Below are 20949 nucleotides of genomic sequence, written 5' to 3'. Positions count from 1 at the left end.
GAGTGCCGGTCACGAAAAAGACAAAAAAACAAAAAGACAAACAAAAAAAATCTTCCAACTGAACTGAGTATGGTTCCCGACTGTGAATGTCTCATAGTTAACGATTTTTTTTAATTTTTAATTTTGTAATAGACACACAGAGAGGGTTGCGAAAATAGTAGAGAGAGTTCCCATAGACACCCCCCCATCCAGCTTCCCCTAAAGTTAACAGCTTACATAACCATGGCACAGTGATCAAAACTAAGGAATTAACGTTGGTGCAGTACCTTTCACTAAACTACAGACTTTATTTGGATTTCCACATTTTCTACTGATGGTTTTTTGTTGTTGCTGTTCTAGAATCCACTCTAGAATGCTATGTTTCATTTAGTTGTCACGTCTTTTCTCTCAGTCTTTCATGAACTAGATATTTTCGAAAAGTACTAAGCAGGTATTTTATAGAATGTCCCTCAACTTGGGTTTGTCTGGTGTTTTCTCACTTGTCTGGGGTTATAGATTTTGGTAAGAAGACCGCAGAGAGGTAAAGTGCCCTTCTCCCCACATCATGTTAGAGAGTACCAGATGTTAGCGTGGCTCATGGTTAACAGGTGCTGTAGACCTTGATCTCCTGGTTAAGGGGTATCTGCCGTGTTTCTCCACTGTCAGGTCACTCTCTGTCCCTTTCCATACTCTGTTAGGTAGAAGCAAGTCACTTAAGTCCAGCCCACACTCAAGAAGAGAGTAATTAAGCCCTGGTGGGCAGAGGGTAAAACCACCACAGTAACTAATTCCTATCTTGAGGGAGATACTTTGAAGCTATGCAGATAACTTGTTTCTTTTTATAGTTCCGTCCACTAATTTTAGCATCCATCCATCAGTGGTGGTTTAATGGTGATTTTTATTTCTTTCATTCCTCTTATATTTATCAATTGGAATTTTCTGGTAAGGAATAGTTGTCCCTTCTTTCCTATTTACTTACTTAGTCATTTATTTATATCAATTTGGATTCATGGATATTTGGTTTTTCTTTTGATTGTAACCCAATCGTATTGTATTGTTGCTTATTTTGTTTAAGTTATTCTTGTGTTGGGAAGTGGGAGCTCACTCTGTTTGGCCCCTGTGCCTTTTCATCACGTTCCTATGGATTTTTGGGTGCTTCCTCAAATTCTGGCACCACAGGCTTGCCTGATGTTTTCCCTGCTCCACTCTAGAATCAGCCATTGCTGCAAGGAGCCTTGGTTCCTTTTATTGAAGAATAGTATGTAAAAGCCAAGGTCTGGGAGCCTTCATTATCTACAATATATTTACTTACTGGTTTAAGTCTAGTATACCTGACAAGTAGTTTCAGAGTTGCTAACCAGTACTCCCATGAGAAATAAAGTTACCAACTAGATTTCAATGTTTGCACTCAGTTCCCTTTGTCTTAGCCTTATGGGTTCTAGTTAGAACACTGTTTTACAAAGTTATTTATGACAGTGTTCCCCCGTGTTCCTCCGTGTGGTAATGTCATACCTTTGTAATACACTTAGACTTATTAGTCATGGTCTACATTCCATCTTGGGTCCCTTCCCTCTGCCCATCTGGTTATTATTGTTATTTATTTATTTATTTATTTTGTTTGTTTTCAATGAAATTCACTCTTTTGAGTTTTGACATGCACAGAGTCTTGCTTCCTCCACGACAGTACCATACAGAACAGTTCCACCTCCCCCCCAGCTCCCCCTTGTTATCTCTTTGAAGTTAGTCCCATCTACCCCCCTCCCCCAATCACTCGCAGCTACTCATCTGTTTTTCATCCGTATAGTTTTACCTTTTCCAGATTGTCATATAAATAGAATCAGACAGTATGTAGCCCGTTGTCTGGTTTCTTTCACTTAGCAAAATGCACTTGAGATTCACCCATGTTGTTGCATGAATGAATAGTTCATTTATTTTTTTGCTGAGTAGTGTTCTGTTGTATGGAAGCATTACAGTTTCTTTATCCATTCACCTGCTGAAGGATGTCTGGGTTGTTTCCAGTATTTGGTGCATATGAATAAAGTTGCTATGAACATTTGCATGTGGGTTTTTGTGTGAGCTTTAGTTTTCAGTTTGGCTAAATACCCAGGCGTGGGGAGTCATATGGTTTGTGTCTGTTTAACTTTATAAGAAACTGCCCAGCAGTTTTCTAATCTGGCTGTGCCATTTTGTGTTTCCACCAGCAGTAAGCTCCTGCGGCTCTCCATCCTTGCCAGCATCTGACATGGTCAGGTTCTTTCTCTCCCTCTTCCTGTCCCCTTCTTTCCTCCCTTCCTTCCTTCTCTCCCCTCCTTCCTCTCCCTTCCCTGTATAGTGGTATCTCTCTCTCTCTCTCTTTTTTTTCTGGTGGCTGGCCAGTACGAGGATTGAACCCTGGACATTGGTGTTATCAGCACCATGCTCTGACCAACTGAGCTAACCGGCCAGCCCCCTCTCTTTTCTAAACAGCTTTACTGAGATATAATTCACATAACATACAATTCAAGTGTACAATTCAATAGTTTTTAGTATACAGGTTGAGTATTCCTTATCCAAAATGCTTGGGACCAGAAGTATGTCAGATTTTGGATTGTTTTGGACTTTGGAATATTTGCAGAATACATACTGGCGGAGCATTCCTAATCCAAAAATCTGAAATCCAAAATGCTGCAATGAGTGTTTTCTTTGAGCATCATATTGGCACTCAGGAAGTTTTGGATTTCAGAGCACTTGGGATTTTGGAGCTTTTTGGATTAGGGCTGTTCAACCTGTATTCAGAGTTGTACAATCCTCAAACCATCACACTTTCTAATTCCAGTGGAATTGCTGGGTCTGGGTCATTCTATATTTAACTTTTTTTTTTTTTGTCTTTTTTTTGTGACCGGTAAGGGGATCGCAACCCTTGGCTTGGTGTCGTCCGCACACGGCCATCCCTATATAGGATCCGAACCCGCGGCGGGAGCCCCGCTGCGCTCCCAGCGCCGCACTCTCCCTAGTGCGCCACAGGGTCGGCCCAATATATTTAACTTTTTGAGTAACTGCCAGGCTGTTTTCCACAGTGGCTGTACCATTTCCCATTCCCACCAGCAGTGTATGAGGGCTCCAGTTTCTTTTCTTTTCTTTTTTTTTTTTTAATTGGTTATGAATATTCATGGGGTACAGAGCAAATTGTCACCACTAGTACCTAAGATACATGCCCATTACCTCAAATTGTGATTATACCCCATGGCCCCCACCCAATTATCCCCCCAATTATCCCCAACCTCCCTCCCTATCCCCCTCTCCCCACTCCACTTTGCATCCCTAGGTATATTCTCTCTCTCTGCAAGTCCAATACACCACTGTGGTCTTTCTTTCCTTTCTTCTTTCTCTCTTAGCTTCCACTTATGAGTGAGTACATGTGGTATTTATCCCTCTGTGCTTTGCTTATTTCACTCAACATAAGTTTCTCCAGGCTCATCCATGTTGTTGCAAATGGGAGAATTTCATTATTTTCTATGGCAGAGTAGTATTCCGTGGTGTATATATACCATAGTTTTCTTATCCAATCATCCATCAATGGACATTTAGGTTGGTTCCATATCTTGGCTATTGTAAACAGATGGACATGGGAGTTCAGGTATCTCTTCAACGTGATGATTTCCATTCCTCTGTTTATATACCCAGAAGTGGGATTGCTGGATCATATGGTGGGTCTATCTGTAGTTGTTTGAGAGCCTCTGTACTGTTTTCCACAGTGGTTGTACTAATTTACAGTCCCACCAACAGTGTAGGGGCATTCCCTTTTCTCCACATCCTCACCAGCATTTGTTATTCTCTGTCTTTTTGATTATAGCCAGTCTAACTGGGGTGAGATGATCTCTCAATGTGGTTTTAATTTACATTTCCCTGCTGACTGGTGATGTTGAGCATCTTTTCATATACCTGTTGGCAATTTGTGTGTCTTACTTTGAAAAATGTCTATTCAGTTCTTTTGAGGGCTCCAGTTTCTCCACGTCCTCACCAGTGCCTTTTTCCTGTCTTTTTGGTGGTAGCCGTCCTAGGGGTGTGCAGTGGTATGTCATTAGCTTTTGACTGGCATCTTCCAGACAGCTGAAAATGATGAGCATCTTCTCATGTGCTTATTTGCAGTTCATGGTTTTTTTTTTTTTTTTTTTTTTTTTTTTTTGGTGAAGTGTCTGTTCAGAATTTTGCTCTTTTAAAAAAAAATTTTTTTTAAACTGGGTTAATTGTGTTCTTATTGTTGAGTTTTAAGACTTCTGTATGTACTCTGGATAAGAAGTCCTTTATCTAGTATATGATTTGCAAAAATTTTCTCCAAGTCTGTGACTTATTTTTTTTTTTATTCTCTTAATATCTTTTGCATAAATTTTAAATTTTTGATAGTTTATTGTTTTTTGTTCGGTGGATTGTACTTTTGGTATTGCATCTGAAAACCCTTTGCCAGAGCCAAGGCCTGTGGTTTTCTGTGTGCTGTGCACTGGTGGCATGTACTGGGACTGCTGTTTAGGGGTACAGAGGAAACTGCTGGCAGGCAAATGGTACCTGGCAGTAGGTGCCATTGTCATTTACTCTTTGTAGCTGAGGATTTAAAATTTTTTTTATTTACAATGAGGAGGAGAAATTGGTTTTCTTTGGTTTCTTTCTGGAGTTTCATTGATTTATTCAAGCAACAGATATTTACTGTGTCTAGGGACCAGTGAGGACCACAGTGGACATGGTCCCATTTTTCATAGAGTTCACAGACCAACAGGATGAGAGACAGCACACGTACGGTAAGAGACATGACCGCATTGGCACAAGTCACAAGTTCTCTGAAGCCAGAGCTCAGGGTGCTGCAATTGTCTTAGGAGGGACCCAGTTAGAAAACATTGGAAGAGTGTCCCTTAGAAATCGAGGTGGACTCAGAGCCAGCCAGGCAGAGGGGTTGGGGGCAGGCATGGGAGGGGACGAGCTGGGAGGTGGGCTGGGCTTCTCATCTCAGCACACTGGGGAGCCACTGCAGCGTTACACCTTCAGTAAAGGATTAAGCCCTTTGGGTGCATCTGCTTGTGTGGGCATAAGGTCTCGTGGTCGTGACTGCAGGGTCCCCAGTGAGGTGCCTGTCTCGTGCCTGTCTCACATTGTTCTGTAGTAGATCAGTCACATCATAGAGCAGACCTGGCTCAATCTTTGCTGGAAATAATTCAGTGCCTGCCAAACAGGAAGTGCTTGTCTTTGTCCTGGAGTTGGTTAAGAAACGGGGTCAGGGCCTGGGGGGGTTGGTGCTCACGTGTCCAGGTGGGCTTCAGGGCTGACCTGGAGGGCTTTGACACTGCAAGCTTTTGGTCCCATAGGCTTGTGGCTTGGGCTTGGGCATGAGCAGGGTGCGAAGGAGGGGCCTGGTCGCTGCTGCCCCTCCCTGAGCTTGCAAGCTATGCATCATTCCTTTCCCTCCCTCACTGCTGGGGCTGGGACCCGCTCCTGAGGTCTCTCAGCTTTGCATTGTGGTGATTCCACTCTTTACCTGCCTTATGCTTATGGCAGGCTGACTTCAGCATGGTCTGATTTTGTTTTGAGTCATTAGCCAAGATCAGCAGTTGGACTTAATTTTCCTTGGGACTCTTCTTAGATCTGATTTTTGTTTGTTTGTTTTTCAAATTAAAGCCGGTTGCCACTCGGACCTGAGTGTCTGGCTTGGAGTGCTTGGCAAAACCGAGAGAGGGTGAGAGAATCAGTCATCAGTTGGGGAGAGGTGGTCTAAGTTCGTGGAAACCTACGATGTGGTTTCTTGTGTCCAGCATCAGGCCAGCAGCCCTGCCGTGCTCTGTAGATGTTTGGTAGGCATGTGAACGTGTGTGCTGGCCCCAACCCCGCCAGCACTTGCCCCACCTCTGTCCTTGGGTTCCATTTCCTCCAGTCCAAGTCTCTCTTCATTGCGGGATGTACCATAATTTAGTGACACATTCTGGGAAGAGAAAAAGAGGTGTGTTAAGTGTACACGGTGATTTTAAGAGACAGTCCAATGTTCAGAAATGTTAAAATGTGAAAAAGTAGTTTATTTTGGTTATTTTCTGCTAATATTAGACATCCTCCTCCACCCCCGCAACAAGCTATTCTTGGACAGTGAGCCATAACCATCCCTAACTTTCCATGGGTTACTTCAGTTATCTGAAGGCACAGGAAGGGCGTGTTGGTACATTTTATTAGGAAGTTTGCGTGGTTTTATGTGGAAAGTTTTGACAACTCCGGCTTCAGAGGCTTAAAAACTCTCAGAGGCATCTTCTAAGACATATCTTGGCTGACTTGTGTTCGGGGCAGCTGCATAGGCAGCTTGGCAGAGCTGGTGACATGCTTGGGGGGTCCTGGGGCCCCCAAATCCTGAGCTCCTCTGCACCCCTCCCTCACCCTTCTGAGAGTGGAAACGGCTACAGAAACCATCTGACACTGGCTGCAGCTGGGCCTGCCCTGCTCACCTCCATTTCATTGAAGACTTGGGGAGAGCTGGTCTGGAGTGATGCAAGTGGGGAACCTAGATTCTCCCGCTTCAGCATGCCCCTCTGGGGTCACCATTGTCTTCTCTTCTCGCTGCCGTCACCCAGATCGGCTGGCGTGTGAGTCACTGTGCCATGCACTCCCCTCCCAGGCTCCCAGGCTCTCCGGGGCTTTGCAAAGTTCAGGAGGCGGGCAGCCCCTCTGGAGAGCCCTCAGAGCTCTCTGCCAGGGACAATTGGCTGGTTGATACAGCTGAGAGGGAAGGCCCTTACTGGTGGGTTGCCGAGGGAGCCAGAACAGAAGAGACATTGTGTGAGGAGACACAGGGAAAGGTCAGGGGGCTGCCGAGTTGTGACAAGCCACGTGAATGCGTACTGACTGTGCGTGATTTGTCTTCCCCTGTAGCATCTTTCTGTTCCTCGATGATGTGGGACCCCAGATGCCTCTGTGTTTCCTAGAAGGCAGGGTCTGGAGCCTGGGAGAGAAATGCCTCTGCAGAAGAGGTGCAGCCTGATCCTGCAGCCGATCACAGGCACCCAAGGACCCCTGGGGGTGGGGATGGTAGTCCCTACTAATCCTAGTGAAAGAGCTGGAAGAATTGGCTTGGAGTTGAAAGCAGCCATCGTATTCCCCAAATTTCCTTATCTAGGCATTTGCCTGATGAAATTCTTTGCCAGTTTTCCAAGACACTGTTTCCTGACTGAATAAGTCTCCTGTAAAGATGAGGATTGCAAAACATGTGTGCTGTCACTCTCTAAAGTGAGGGAAGACCCTGTCGAGTAGGGGTGAGCTGGGGTCTGGCATTCGTGGAGCCCTTAATGGATGGAGCCTGGAGCTGGCCTGTGCCCGACAGTCACCTGGGAGGCACAGACTTGTCAGCGTCAGCCCGCCCAGTGTCCTGGGGCTGGATGGAGGGGAGTGGGTATAGAGGCTTCCGGTTCAGACAGCCTCAGTTCAGGTTAGAGAGAGGTTGTCTCCATGTTGTATATGTGCAGTCTCAGTCTCTTTTCTCTGTCTTATAGCTACCCTGTGGTGGGCTCTTGTAAAGAGAGAGGCAGGAGGGTCAGGGAGGCTGCCCACTTGCAGGTCTCTGGGCCTAGGTGCCACGCCTGGCTTCCTTCCACTTATTACATCCAGGTTTCTTCTCTAAATTGCCATTTTGCGCATGCGTGTATATTGCAGGCTGCTTCCCTCCCTGCTCTTCAGTGTAGTGTGGGGAGAAATCATTAAGTGAGGGTTCCAGATAATAGAAGCCAACTTCAAGCATAAAAATTCTTGACTGTTTCCATGGGAAGCTCTTTAAAATGTCATGTTTGCCTTTCTGCATTCATGTTCTAGTTTCTAATTGATTACTGATGCAGGAATATATTCACGTTATCACAATGCAGGTAATACCAAAGCATGTAGAATAAAACATGGAACTCTTTCCTTTACATCTCTCTGCCCCAATGAATTTTTTTGCTCTCTCCAGATGTTACTGGTTCTCGGTTCTACACTCTTTTCCTGTGTATTTTACATTCACAAATAAAGTAGTTCTTTAAAAGCACTGGGATTCTGTTAGACTCTGTTTTGCCATTGCTTTCTCCTAGCAGGGTGTCTTGGGGATCTCTGCATGCTGGCCTCTTAGTCACTTCGCTGTACCTATCGAGTCCTGTGCAGTGGCAGCAGGGTTCTCCACAGTGGAGTTGACAATTCCCAGGTGAACAAGAACATTCCCTTCCTTCCCCAGTGGTGACAGCCCCTCACAGACAGGCATGTGAGTCTCTTGTGGCTTCTGCTGTTTCAAGCAGTGTGGAATGTGGACTGACCCTACTGCACCCATCCCGGGGACCCGGTGCACCAAGTGCCCCTCCATGACCTCCTCGGCAGAGTTGTCAGGCAGACGTGGGGAGGGGCCCAGCCTGATGCCCCCATGTTGTCCCGGGGGCCAGAGGTGCATTGTCCTTCCTCCCTTCTTCCCCTTTGATCTCCTCCTTTCACTGAGGTGCAGAGAGGTGCAGTGGCATGTCCAGGGTCACACAGCAAGTCTGTGGCAGAGCTGCTTCAACACCTAGGAGGTCTCTCACCCCAAAGCCCACATTATTCTGCTTTTCTTAAGTCTTTTTTAAAAGAAAGTTTTTCTTCTAGTTACAAAGGTGAAATACTCATATATGCAGGTGGCAAGGAATTGAAATCCTCTCTCCAGCCCACTTCCTTGAAGTAACTCCAACAAACAATTAGTCGTCCTTCCAAAACATTTTGTTCTCTGTGTGAGTGAGAGATACATGTTCTTGTCTTCACCGTGGGCCTTCCCATGCCAGCACAGGGACTCTGTCCCATTCTCTGTAACGTCTGCATAGTGCGCCCTGCAGTTTAGGATCTACCTGACTTTTCCTATTGAGGGACACTTTGTCATCCTGAGGTGTCTTACTGTTGCAGAGACCCTCACTCACCCTCCTTGTACATTCATTTACATTCTTGTGTTAATATTTTGGTCGGATCGCATCCTGGAAGATGGATTTCAGGTTTGCTAGTGTTTTTTTCTTGGACTTTTTTGCTGTGTTTCTTCCCTTGCTCTCCGCAGCTGGTCAGCTCTCTCTTACTGCTGAGGGAGCAGCCACATTCTGATTGGGCTGGGGAACCCAAGAGCCGACTGCATTAGACACTCATCCAAAGGAAGAGCAATGCTCTGCAGATGAGAGAGACTTTGGATGCACGGACTAGCATTTAGCCTTCATGGTTGTATGTGGCTTTGGCAACTGATTCCAGTAAACCTCAGTTTCCTCTGCTGTCGGACGGTGAGAACAGTGACTCAGTCTCAGAGGGTTTGAGTGGATGAAATGAGGCGCTGATGAAGCCTGCAGCACGGCAGAATGCAGGGAACTTGCTTGGTGGCTAAGAGGACTCCGGGAAGCAAGGGTCCATCCGGCCTAGTCTGGGCTCCATGAGGGGCACGTCCTACTCCCCACTCTCTTCCCAGCACCAGGACAGAGGCAGACTCCCAGGACCAACACAGATGGCGTTGAATTGAAATTCAGAGCTGTGGCAAAGGCTGGGGGTGGATCCAAGCATACGTGTTTAATTTTTCTCAGTATAGAAAACTTTTAAAAAATATACAGAAGTAGAGAAAAGGGCAGAGCAGACCATCACCCACCATCCAGCTTCAGCAGTTACTAGTTTGCAGGTGATGTTTTCTCGTCTCCAACCCCAGGATGGTTTTGAATCAATACATATCCTATATGAAATACGTCAGTATGTGTCTGTAAGAAATAATAAGACTCTTAAAAAACACAAAACACAATAACCACAATATCGTTAAACCTAGAAATTAGTAAATTAATGCATCTTAATATTATCACATATCCAATTGCCCCTGTTGTCTCATATCTATGTCTTTTTTTTTTTCTTCTTTACACAGCATTTTGAGAAGAAGTTGTTTTGTGTGTCCTGCAGGAATGTTGCTCATGGCAGCTGCGTGGCAATATTTCTCTGGTATTTCCTATAAACTGGCACTTAGATCTAGAGCCCAGGGGATGTCTGTGAACCCAGAGCCACTCACAAGGGATGTCCAGTGGCCCCAAGGGACGGGACTGGGCAGGATAGAGATGGCCAGGACACCTCACATGAAGGCTGGCTCTTCTTCTCTTGCACCAGAGTGAGGAGGTAAACCTGGACATCTTCCAGGGACAGTGCAACCAGCCGTGGAAGGAGGCCCAGCTGTTGGGAAGAACTGCAGGCATAGTCAGCTAGGCTCAGGGCCCTGGGCCTTTCCCTTGAGCTGCCCTGTGCCAGGGCCAGCCCAGCCACCCAGGCCCCCCCCGACCTTCATCTCCAGGAGTGCTGGCAGGTGTGTGTGGCACACGGCGCTTTGGATGGGTGCTCAGGCCGCGGCTTTTGGCACCGGCACCTGTTTGGCCAGTTTCTCTGCATCTCAGTTTGCTGAGGCTGAAGAGATACTGGCTTGTGGCCAGTGGCCTGGGGCATGGGTGGCTGCTCCCGGCTGGGCCCTAGAACACTGTAGTCCAGCAGGTAGCTGAATTGCTTAGGGCAGGCCCACATTGGGGTCCAGCTGGAGTGGCTGAAAATGTTGCCCTGGGGATTGCCAGCTGAGCATGCTGCCGGGCCTCAGAGGCTTTGCAGGGCTGTATGTCTCGGCCTGTCTCAGGAGGCTGGTTTTATAGGGGTGTCCAGGGAGGGGTCTGTAACCTACTTGGGAGTTCCCAAGTTTCATGGGCATGAGGTCTCGTCCAGAGAGGGCACCGTTTCACCATTCTCAGTGTGCTATGACTCTCAGGGCAGCTTCCAGCAGTTGATCCCAGGTTGCTGGTAGCCTGGCACACACTGTGCTCCAGGGTGAGAGGCAGCTGTGGGTGCCGCCCTCCTCGCTTTGTTCAGCACTGCCCTTCTCAGGGAATCATAAAGAACGTGGCCTGGCCTCTTGTCATGCCGGTTGCCTTCTGGTTGGTTCATGTGGGCATGAGGAACCTCTCTAAGATCTGGGGTTTGCAGAGAACACCTGCCCGAGGAGAGTCCTGGCTCTGCTTCTGACCACATTCTCTGCCTTGGCTTCAGGGACATGGGGACACTGGGAGCACCTGTGTTCAGGGCAGTGGCACATTCCCACACATTAGTGCTCAGAAAACCGCCTGGCCGTGATCAGCCACCAGTGTCACATCAGTGTCACTGCTGACATGGCTGTTCTGCCTTCTTGCTCTGGCTGTCCCTAAGGTTAGAGACCCTCCTCAGTCTTGATCACTGCTGTGAACACGTGGTAGGTGCCCATTACAGTTTTGGTGGATAAATGAGTATTTAGGAATGTTCAGCAGACACGAGTGTTAGCTTAGGGCCAGGCTCATCGAGAACAAAACATGACAGTCACTCTAAGAGAGTGACTCAGGTGCTGTGAGAAGCCCAGCTGCCAGGCTGGTGTCAGGAAGAGAACTGGGCAGGGTTAAAGGCAGTGTGGCTGGAGGGGAGTGGCCTGAGGCCCAGGTGGTCCTGGCCATGATGAGGGTTTGATGGAGTGGAGTGAGCCATGAGCTGGTTCAAGTGCTGTGGCCTGAAAGGGGGCCACTGTGGCAGCAGCTGGAGGGCTGGGAAGTGGCAAGTGGTCCTGGAGAGGGGCTGGTGGAGGAGCTAGGGAGAAGCATCCAGACTTGCCATGCAGCCAGAAAGCAAAGCTGCGGCCGTGTGTGAGGCCACCTGGAGACAGTGGAGGGGAGGGGCAAGACCGGGTCTGAGCGTTGGCACCCCCGCCTGGCGTGGGTAGAGCTGTGGAGCATCCCTGGGGAGTCCTGTGGGTTCAGGTGCCATCTGCCTCCTGCTGTCTCTCCCCAGTGCACTTCTTGATTCCCTTCTGGGAAAAGCAGTAGCTTCTTTGTATCCCAGGTGCCTGCTGAGCTCTGTAGCTGCAGCATTGCGTGGAATCCTCCCATGCTACGGATGAAGAATTCCTGGCTTAGGAGGGCAGGACCAAGGCCACGCAGCCAGTGGGAGGCCAGCTGCAGGCCTGGTCTAACCTCGTTCTGTACACAGCGCTGCAGGGATGTCCAGCTGCCAGCTGGGGGCCTCCACTGCCAGTGTCGCTCAGGCCCCAGGCTGCTGAGCAGGAAGCTCTGCTAGCCACGAGCCTCCTCTGAGTGTTATCAGACAAGTTATCAGGGGAAGTTGGAGACATTTGCAGAAGTGGACAGAGTGAGGCAACAGTGCCTCGCAGCCACCGCCTGGACAGCAGGGTTGGCCACAGCCTCACTCGCACTGTCCCTGCCCCGCCACCACCCTCAAGTTCAGATTCTACACGTCATTTGTAAATATTTCAGACAGTGTCTCTAAAAGATAATAATGCCAGTATCACACCTACAAATTAATAATCCCTTTTAAGTCAGTGTTTAAAATTTTGTTTTTTTCTGTTTGCATCAGGATCTCCGTAAGATCCGTGCATTGTGATTGATTGGTTTGTCTTTTAAATCCCTTTTACTCTACAGGTTCTTCCTCTACCTTTTTGCCTTTCTTTCTTTTTCTTTGTCATCTATTTGTTGAAGAAAGCAGGTCACTTGTCCCGCAGAGCTTGGTGCCATCTGTCTGTGGCTGCCTTTGTGTGGTGACATAAGCTCCATCTTTGGAGTTTTGTGTTACCTGCTGGGTGGTACCTGGATCTGGGGGTTCGATCTCCCCAGAGGGCAGGTCTGGTGTGGAGATCTGTGTCTGTGATGTTGGCTGAGTTGGTGGCCAGTGCCTAGGTGACCAAGTCACAGGAATCACAGACGTGGTGCTCACATTCCTTCCTTGTGGATTGGCTGGAACACGTCCATGCGGTTTACCTCCCTCACCTTCTCCAGATTTACCTGGCAGTGCCGTTTCTGCAGGGAAGGCAGGACAGGGGCCTGATTCCTCCACCCCTTTATCTACAGGGCCAGACCCGCCTGCGCCCAGTTATGAGTGGCACCTGCAGTCCATCCTTGGCACTCAGCCCTGAGGGTGCGTCTTCCTGAGACACAGATCTGGCTGTTCTTCCTGAGCTCCAGGTCCTCATCCACTTCAGGTCACAGCTCACACTCCTCAGTGGCGGCCAAGGCTCTTGCCCTGGGGTCACCTGCTGCCGCCTTGCTCCACACCCCACTTCAGCTCCAGCCGCAAGGAGGCTGCAGCCTGAGACCTTGTTTCCACTGTTAGGCCGCATGGGCTCTTCGCTGGTCCAGCCTGGAGCTCCCCACCCCCACTTAGCTCCTCGACCTGACTGACTCCCAGCATCCAGGGAGCCCTCCTAGCCCTCCCGCTCCCCTGCTGCTCGTCCACAGCAGCATTTCATTCATTCAGCTAATGTGGAGCACCTCCCCACAGCCCCTGCTTCCCAGGAGGCACAGAGCTCTGCGTGGGAAGTGAGCACTGGCTGTGTCTTGGTGTATCAGTTAGGGTAGCATTCAGTTGCTCATAGCAAACATGTAACGGGGCTTAATACAAGGGCTGGTTTTCTTACAAGACAAGAAGGCAGGAGGGGCCGGGCTTTGCCCACCTGAAGGTCTCCTGGCTTTCCTCCCGCTTGCCTCCATGGTGGGTGCTGCTCCTCTAGGCAACCCCGCTCACCCATGTCTTCTGAGAGTTCTGTAGTTTTAGTTCTTACGTTCAGGTCTTTGATCATTTTGAGTTATTTTTGTGTGTAGTGTGAGGTGAGGGTCCAGTTTTGCTCTTCTGTGTGTAGTTAATCCAGTCATTCCAGCACCATTTGATGAAGAGACTCCCCATCGAATTGTCTCCACAACCTTGTCGAAAACCAGTTGCTCGTCAATGTACACATACCCATTGTTTATAAGAACAGGCTTAAATCCCCCAACATGGCATTCGAGCCTGTCCCAGTCGATCCTCCACACTCCCTCTTCACTCTATTTTTCTTACCAGCCTGATATCCCTGTCAGGAGCACATCTGGATTTTGTGGGACTCTAAGAAAAAGAATATTAACGTGTCTTGCTTTGTTGAGGTATACAGAAACACAACCCTATAAACACACTGCTGGGCCCTTTGAGGGCCTTAGAAGGAGCTGGTACAAATAGCTCCTACCCTGAGGCCACCACACCCCTCGTTCAGTCTCATGGCCGTGCCTTAGGAGCTCCCTGCTCACTAGTCTCATGAATCCATCGAGGGCCTGCCGCATGCCGGGCGCTGTTCTGCACTGTCTTGTAGGGTGGCGAGGACGCAGCCTTGCGGAAACTAGATAGTGATCTCATGTCTGTGTTCTTGTCCTGCTCTGCTTGCAGCTCACTCCGAGCTCTGGTCCTGTTGTCTGAGGCTGTGTCTCGTGCTCCCTGGCGGGCTCAACCCTTCCTGGAAAAGAAGCAGGGAGTTGAGGCATTAAGATCGCGGGCCTCAGGGGATGGGTTGGGTTTCAGCAGTGCCGCCTGTTTGTGGTGTGTCTTTGAGCCTCACTTTCCCCATTTGCCAGCGAGTGCTGTGGGGGCTGAAGGGGAAGCGCGTGCACGTGGCTGTCTACACCAGTGGCGGGAATATCTCTGTAATCCTCTAAGAGCATCGTTATTATTGGCCTTTGTTTCTGTCCAGAGGCTGCTTTGCCCAGTCTGCTGCACATAGTGAGATAACTTATTTTGCATAAGAGAGAAAGAGGGAAGGAGGCAGGTTAAGAGAGAAGCAGATGAGGATCAGAGGGGAGGAGAGGTGGCGGGCAGGCAGGGAAGGAGGAAGGAGGACCCAAGGCCACAGTTGGGAGCTGGCACCTGCTCCTGTCCTGTTCCGTGGCCGCAGCCGCCTGCACCTCTGATGCGGACTTCCTTGTTTTCTTTGTTCCAGGAGGAGCCCAGGAAGGTGTGCTTCACCTATGACCTGTTCCTGAACCTGGAGGGCAACCCGCCCGTGAACCACCTGCGCTGCGAGAAGCTCACCTTCAACAACCCCACCACTGAGTTCCGGTACAAGCTCCTGAGGGCTGGCGGGGTGAGTGTGCCCGAGTGGGCAGCCCCGCCCTGCTGGCTGGGGCGCAGGTTGTGCAGGTAGCGCTTGGCGCAGCTGGATGGGAACAGGTGCTCCCCCGCCTGTGCGGGCGCGTTGGCTGTGTTGATGACGAGTCACTAGTTGTCCCATAGTTTCATGGGTGGCTATGGTTGATTAGCATCTTCCTGCACGAAGAGCTGCAGAAGGAATGAGCTTGAGGCCGGTCTGTCCGCGTGGCCAGGCCTGAGCCAGCTCTTAACCAACCGGCTTGGCAGGGCTGCGGCTGGGCGCTGTGCCATTGGGGGAGGCCATGGGGGCTTCTCTGCAGAGGCCCTGACGGTGCACCACTGCTCGTCGCTTTTGTCCTCGTGAGGCCAGATGACATCATCAGCTCTCAGATGTAGGTCTCTATAGTGAGTTGTGTGGCTGAGATCCCCATGTAGTGGCCTGGGTGGAATCACCACCGGGGCAGAGTGCCCCATCAGGGCTCTTGGAGATGGGGGTGGGGTGCAGGGTGCTGATGGCTGTGTGTGGAGGCGGACAGGGCACAGGGCTGCAGGCTGGACAGTCTGTGTAGCAGGAGCTGCAGGTGGTGGAGTCAGGCCAGAGTTGTGTGTGTGGGTGTGGAGAGTGTGTGTGTGGATATGCAGGTTGTGTGTGTGGTGTGCATGTGTTTGTCATGTGTGGTGTGTGTGTGCGTGCAGTGTAGGGGGCAGGTCGTTCTCCAAAGTGAATACTGGGAGTTGTGGTTGAGTTTCTTTAGGCTCAGGGAGCAGCAGCTCTTTCCTTTAAATTTACACAGTTGAGTCTTTTATGGACATTTTTCTTTTTAAATTAAAGCAATAGTTTGTTCATGGTAGAAAGTTTGGGTAAGTCCTGCTGTGTTCCTAATAAAAGATTCGTTTGTGATTCCTATGTGGCACTTGGGCGCATGTGGAGGCCAGTAGTGAGGCAGGGAGGCTCTGGGATGGATTTAAGTGAGCAGCATGGGGCAGGTTTGCCCAGAGTTCTGGAAGAACTGAGGATGTAGGGAGGGGGCCAAGTCCCAGAGCTCTCTAGGTCTGTCTCTCCACCTTATTACGTGGCCATGTATTTCCCTGAGGTGTTTCTGGGCATCCCCTGGAGGTTCCCTGGTCACATTTCTTTGGGAAACAGTCAGCTCTGCCCAGGCCCCTGCCCACTGCTGGAGGTGGTGTCCTGTGCTGTGAGGAGATGAATGCTCTGTGGGCATCATCTAAACATATAAAACTGTGGGGCGGGGACAAGGTGGGGAGGGAAGGGCCGCGAGGGAGGGAGGGAGGGAGGGAGGGAGGGAGAGAGCGTCTGACAGCCCCTGCTGCGCTTCTGACAGAGGCTGTGGCGCTGTTCACCCTCAGAGAGCGCCACCCGAGGAGCAGGCTGGGCAGGCAGGAGCTCCTGCAGCCTCCAGAGCAGTCCAAGACCCTTATGGGACAGAGGCTCCTCTCAGTGACTGCCAGGACCAGGGAACTGTGCTCCCTGTGTTAGCCATTCTGGAACTTACATGTCCTCAGTGGGGCAGGTCTTTGCTGTCCAGTAGCGAGTTACCCCAGCCCTGCCTGTGTGGATGTCGTGCTGGAAGACCTGGAGGAAGGGCCGGTCTGTAAGTGGATGAGAGCTGCCGTCTGTGCCCCCTGCGCTGGGGGCACTAGAGTTTTGTAACTGTTCGTGTGAGGCTTCTGCCACTTTTGCAGAAGTGACAGAGTGGGATTTCCCACTGCTCTAGGAGTCAGGCTGGCCTTCTTGTCCTCTGCCCATCAGCTGAGGGTCTGTATTTCCACCAGGAGAGACTGTCTTCATGGCAGTCCCTCGATGGAGGTAGAAGTAGATCCTTTTGTTGACCTTCACCTTAATTCTTTTTAAAGGTCATTGTTACAGAGCAGAAGAGAGACACAAAAGGCCTAGAGACTGCGTGATCCTGAAATCGTGTCAGTTTAGGACGCACAGTTGAAGGGGGAGAAGGTGAATGAAGCGAGAGTGGGAGGAAAGGGCCTGAGAGTGGGCAAGCCATGGCCTCCTGGGGCCAGTGTGCCACCAGGCTGGCCCTGCTGCTGTGACCCCATGTGTGGTGTTGCCAGCCTTGAAGCATGGGGACGTCCATGTGGCATGTGTTCCGGGAGCTGGTGTAAGGCTCGGCTGTTGGCTGTCATCGGCGCCGTGCTTCTGAGTGTTGTGATCACATGGCTCTGATGAGCTGCAGCTCAGAGCTGGGTGGCCCCTGTGTCGGCGTCACATCAGCGTGCTTAGATGAAAGGCTTGGCTCACCCCTCCCAGGTGCTCCAGGTTATTAGTGATGCTTCCTCTACCGAGGTCAATACTTTTTTCTGAAGTGCGTTTTACTCTCTTGTTCTATCCTGCTGTCGGGAGGGCTTTCTCTGAATGACCCGCCTCAGTGGTTGTGGTAACTAACATGCAGTGTTGGTTTTTCCAGACTGTGCCCCAAGCTTTCTCTCCCTGTACCAGGTGTCCTGAGAGCCTCACTGGGACCAGGCAGGTGTTTCCTGGGAGCACCTCATGGAAGGACCCCAGGCCATCCCTCGTCCATAGCTTTCTATCAAAGTGCAGGAGCCAACACTTCCCTCCCCTGCAGCTTGTGTGCGGTGGCTTGTGCAGAGAACTGCCAAGGGTGGCTGTATCCCACCTCCTGCGGGCCTTCTGCCTGGTCTCTGCTGTGGCCTCGCTGCTCTCTCTGTTTCATTCAGCTTCAGCCACCTGCCAGCAGAGGAAGGCTTATTCTCCAGGACTCACCGACGTCGCATCTGTGCAAATCTCTCAGAAGTCACTCACTCTGCCGCATGACCGCTGTCGCGGTGTCTGGCTGGCTTCTCGCCTTTCCAGACTGTGCCTCTGGTCTCTTTAAACCTCAGCGCGTAGGTCAGGCTTTGGCCACAGCTGCCTTCTTGTGCTTCTCGGCAAGCTCGGCAAGTCTTCGTGGCCCATCCCTCCCGGCCACTGTGCCCAGGGCTCTCCTCCCTGAGGCTGTGCGGCCCACCTGGGTCCAACCATCCTAGGACCCCGGGCTTCTCTTCATGCTCCACCACCCAGCCTGCTTCACTCAGTGTTCAATCCCCAGCTGAGGAAATGCCTGTGATTCTTTCAGGAAGGTGGTGCTCAGGCTCTCCTTTCGCCCTTCCCCTGAAAAAAGAAGCTTGGACCACCTTTAGCTACACTCATGTGGGGCCTCCTCCGTCCTGTGAGGATGTCTGGCCTGCCCCGTGCTGGTTGATAACGTCTGTCTCTTCTTTATCACTAGGTGATGGTAATGCCCGAAGGAGCAGAAACGGTGTCCAGGCCCAGCCCCGACTACCCCATGTTACCCACAATTCCACTCTCTGCCTTCTCTGACCCCAAGAAGACCAAACCGTCCCACGGCTCCAAGGTTAGTGAGGCAGAAGGCCCCGTCCTGCCGTGGTGGGTCCTGGGCTCGGGGCGCCCTCCCCCTGCCAAGCTGGGCCTTGCGCACCTGATCTCACGCCCTGGGCATCTTCCTCTTCGAGCTCTCTGTGCTCCACCTTGCTGCTCCCTGTCACTTCCTTAGGAGTCCAGGGAATAAGACAAGTGATCTCGGCTCTTTGCCCCATTCATCTTGAGGCCAGACACCTGCCCCATCCTCTCTCCCTTCCCCTCGAGCGAGGGCTGGCCCTTAGCACTGCTCACCCTCCACAGACAGTCAGCCGGCACCAGGGCTGCTTTGGGACAGAGTGTCTCTATCATGGGCTGTGGCTGCCCACCTTCTGGGGTCTCCTTAGTGCAGCCCAGGTGGCTCCTGCTCTTGGCCATGCCGGGCTTTGCTTCTCTGGCCGTAGCTCGCTGCAGAGGGGAGCTCACCTGGGGAGGGGTGGGGGATGACGTGAGCGAGCCCACTGGGTCCCGCTGCAGTAGAGATGTGCTGCCTTGTCTTGGCACTCTCTGAACCATCCCAGAGTGGCTCCCAGAGGACAAACTGGAAAGCCCTTCAGATGGTCCCATGGTGTACATATCCACCCGTGAGTGAGCATCCCGTTCCTTGGCAACCACCTCCTCAGCTCCACGCGACTCTCAGGGCAACGGCTGTTACCACATCACTGACCACTGTCTGCCCGCTTCTCACCCCTGCGTTTCCCTTGCTTCACTTGCCTGTTGGGTGCTGTGGGCCTGGGCACCCCGGGCGACAGGCAGAGCTCTCAGCTGTCTTGTAGTTTGCCTATCAGCAGCACTGGAGGAGAGCCACGTCACCCAGGCAGGGTCTTTCTAGCTCTTTCCACAGGCCAGTAGGTGTCAGAAATCCTCAGATTCATCAGTCTTGCTGTAGGGAATGTAGCCCTGGGGGTCTTCTCACACCGGCCTCCAGGCCCTGTTTTTCCCTGAGCCTCCTGCAGGTTAAATGAAAGAAAAGTTCTTGCCAGGGGTCTTGGTGGCTTCTGTCTTAACCACCCCTAGTTCTATGGAAGTCTGTGCAAAAGAGGAAGGGAAGGAGTTGCTATTTCTTCTGTATGGAGCACTTGGAAGTCACCTAAAACCCTGAGAAGAAATGTCCTTCCAGGTGTCGAGGATGCCCTCGTGATCCCCCGAGCCTGATGGTGTGTCAGCCAGGCTCAGGAGGCCTGTAGAGAGGGTCGTCTGGTTCCACTGACTCTGCGTTCCAGGAGCTTTCTCCAGCCCCCTGGTGGTGTGACTTAGGAGGGGTCTGTGTAGGTTTCTTAGGAAGCACAGTGTTGTGCCAAGGCTCTTCTCTTGATGGCTCTCCAGGAAGGGCCCTCTGCCTTGCCGGCATTCTGGCTCTGATCCGCCAGCCTTGCCATGCGATCCCTGGAGGGCGTGGACCCGTGAGCCGCCTCTTCCCTGTCAAGAGCCTTCCTTTGGGCACCAGCCGTTTGCCTGGAGAGTCTGACTGGCTGAGCCACATGCTGTGGGCAGAGAGGCCTCAGCAGGGCTCCCTGATGCCAGGAGGGATGGGACGGCATGGGGTGCGGTTTTTGGGGCCATGTTCATTGGAATCCCCCAGACCAGGGAATTGCTGAGGATTCTGGCTGTTGTAGCCGTGGGTGACTCTGGCTGCTGGTTCTGTCCCCACGTGGGGGTAGTATAGCTGGCAGGAATTGCGGCCTCCTGGGAGAGGTACATGGCCCTCTGGCCACCTGAGCTAGGCTCATGCTGCAAGGTTGGCTGCTCCTGTGGTTCCCCACTCCTGGCATACCCGGACCTGCACACCTGTAGCTGCAGGGACACCTGTCTCCCTGTCTGATGTCAGACACTAGGCCTAGTTGCTCTTTCTCTAAAACTTGGCTCTTAGTCATTTGGGTGTCGTGGACAAGTTGGAGAATGTGATTTTGATGGACACTCACCCCTGGGAGTGTCCACAGTATTCTCAGAACTCAGTGTGTGATTTCAGAGCCTCTGGTCTTGGGTGCCTGTGCTGACCCCTGGGAAGGCTCCTGCTGGCTGAGCAGGCCCGTGTTGCCAGCCTTGGACGTGCCTTTCAGGTTTCTCTTTTTGCTCCCTTTGTGGCTGTGATGCTGGCCAGCTCCTCCAGCCCAAGCAGGCCTGTGTCCACTGCAAGAATAGACCCGAATTGACCATGGTGTCCTGTGCATCTTGCCTCTTTCTGCAGCAAACTGTCCCCCTGTTCCAGCACCAGACCCAAGAGGGATGCCCTTGAGAGGGCTCCCTGGCCCAGGCCAGCTGTAGGGGCTTGTGGTGTGAGTGTCCTTGCCACTGCCCAGGGACATAAGGGCCAGTTCAGGTGCCAAACTTACCATCACTCCAGGGAAGCAGCAGAGGCCCATGGCCCCTGGGGACTGTCCCCGAGCCTCTGATGCTGACATGGGGGTGCGGAGGCTGTTCCATCTACCCCTGTGGTTCTTTGCTGGGAGGAATCTCTCCCTGGACACTCAGGTGGCTTTGAGAGCCACAGCAGAGGCCCCCTGGCCAGCTTGCCTGCAGGAGCTTGGCCCACCCCCTGGCCAAGCTCCTGAAGGTCTTGGGACAAGCCGATAGGGTGTCTGCCTCCCTCCTTCATGATGCTCTCGGCTGGCTCACGGGGCACCCCACACAAGGCAGGGTGGGCCACTGTCAGGCTCTGG

At 51.4% G+C, this 20949-nt stretch overlaps 1 protein-coding gene across 2 annotated transcripts in view; it reads left to right on the top strand.

Annotated features, from left to right (window-relative positions):
- MLLT1 (MLLT1 super elongation complex subunit) overlaps positions 1-20949 on the top strand; it is a 64655-nt gene that overhangs the window by 29548 nt on the left and 14158 nt on the right. The window contains exons 4-5 of one of the 2 annotated variants that reach the window (XM_063110317.1): positions 14729-14872; positions 18141-18266. In XM_063110317.1, coding sequence (XP_062966387.1) covers positions 14729-14872; positions 18141-18266 — 270 coding nt within the window. The remainder of the gene's footprint in view (positions 1-14728; positions 14873-18140; positions 18267-20949) is intronic. The other variant, XM_063110318.1, reaches the window with a different exon arrangement.

Source organism: Cynocephalus volans, chromosome 10 (genome assembly GCF_027409185.1).
Source record: "Cynocephalus volans isolate mCynVol1 chromosome 10, mCynVol1.pri, whole genome shotgun sequence".
Lineage (NCBI taxonomy): Eukaryota > Metazoa > Chordata > Mammalia > Dermoptera > Cynocephalidae > Cynocephalus > Cynocephalus volans.
Note: the sequence above shows the minus strand (reverse complement) of the source record. Positions and strands in the feature narration are given on the sequence as shown.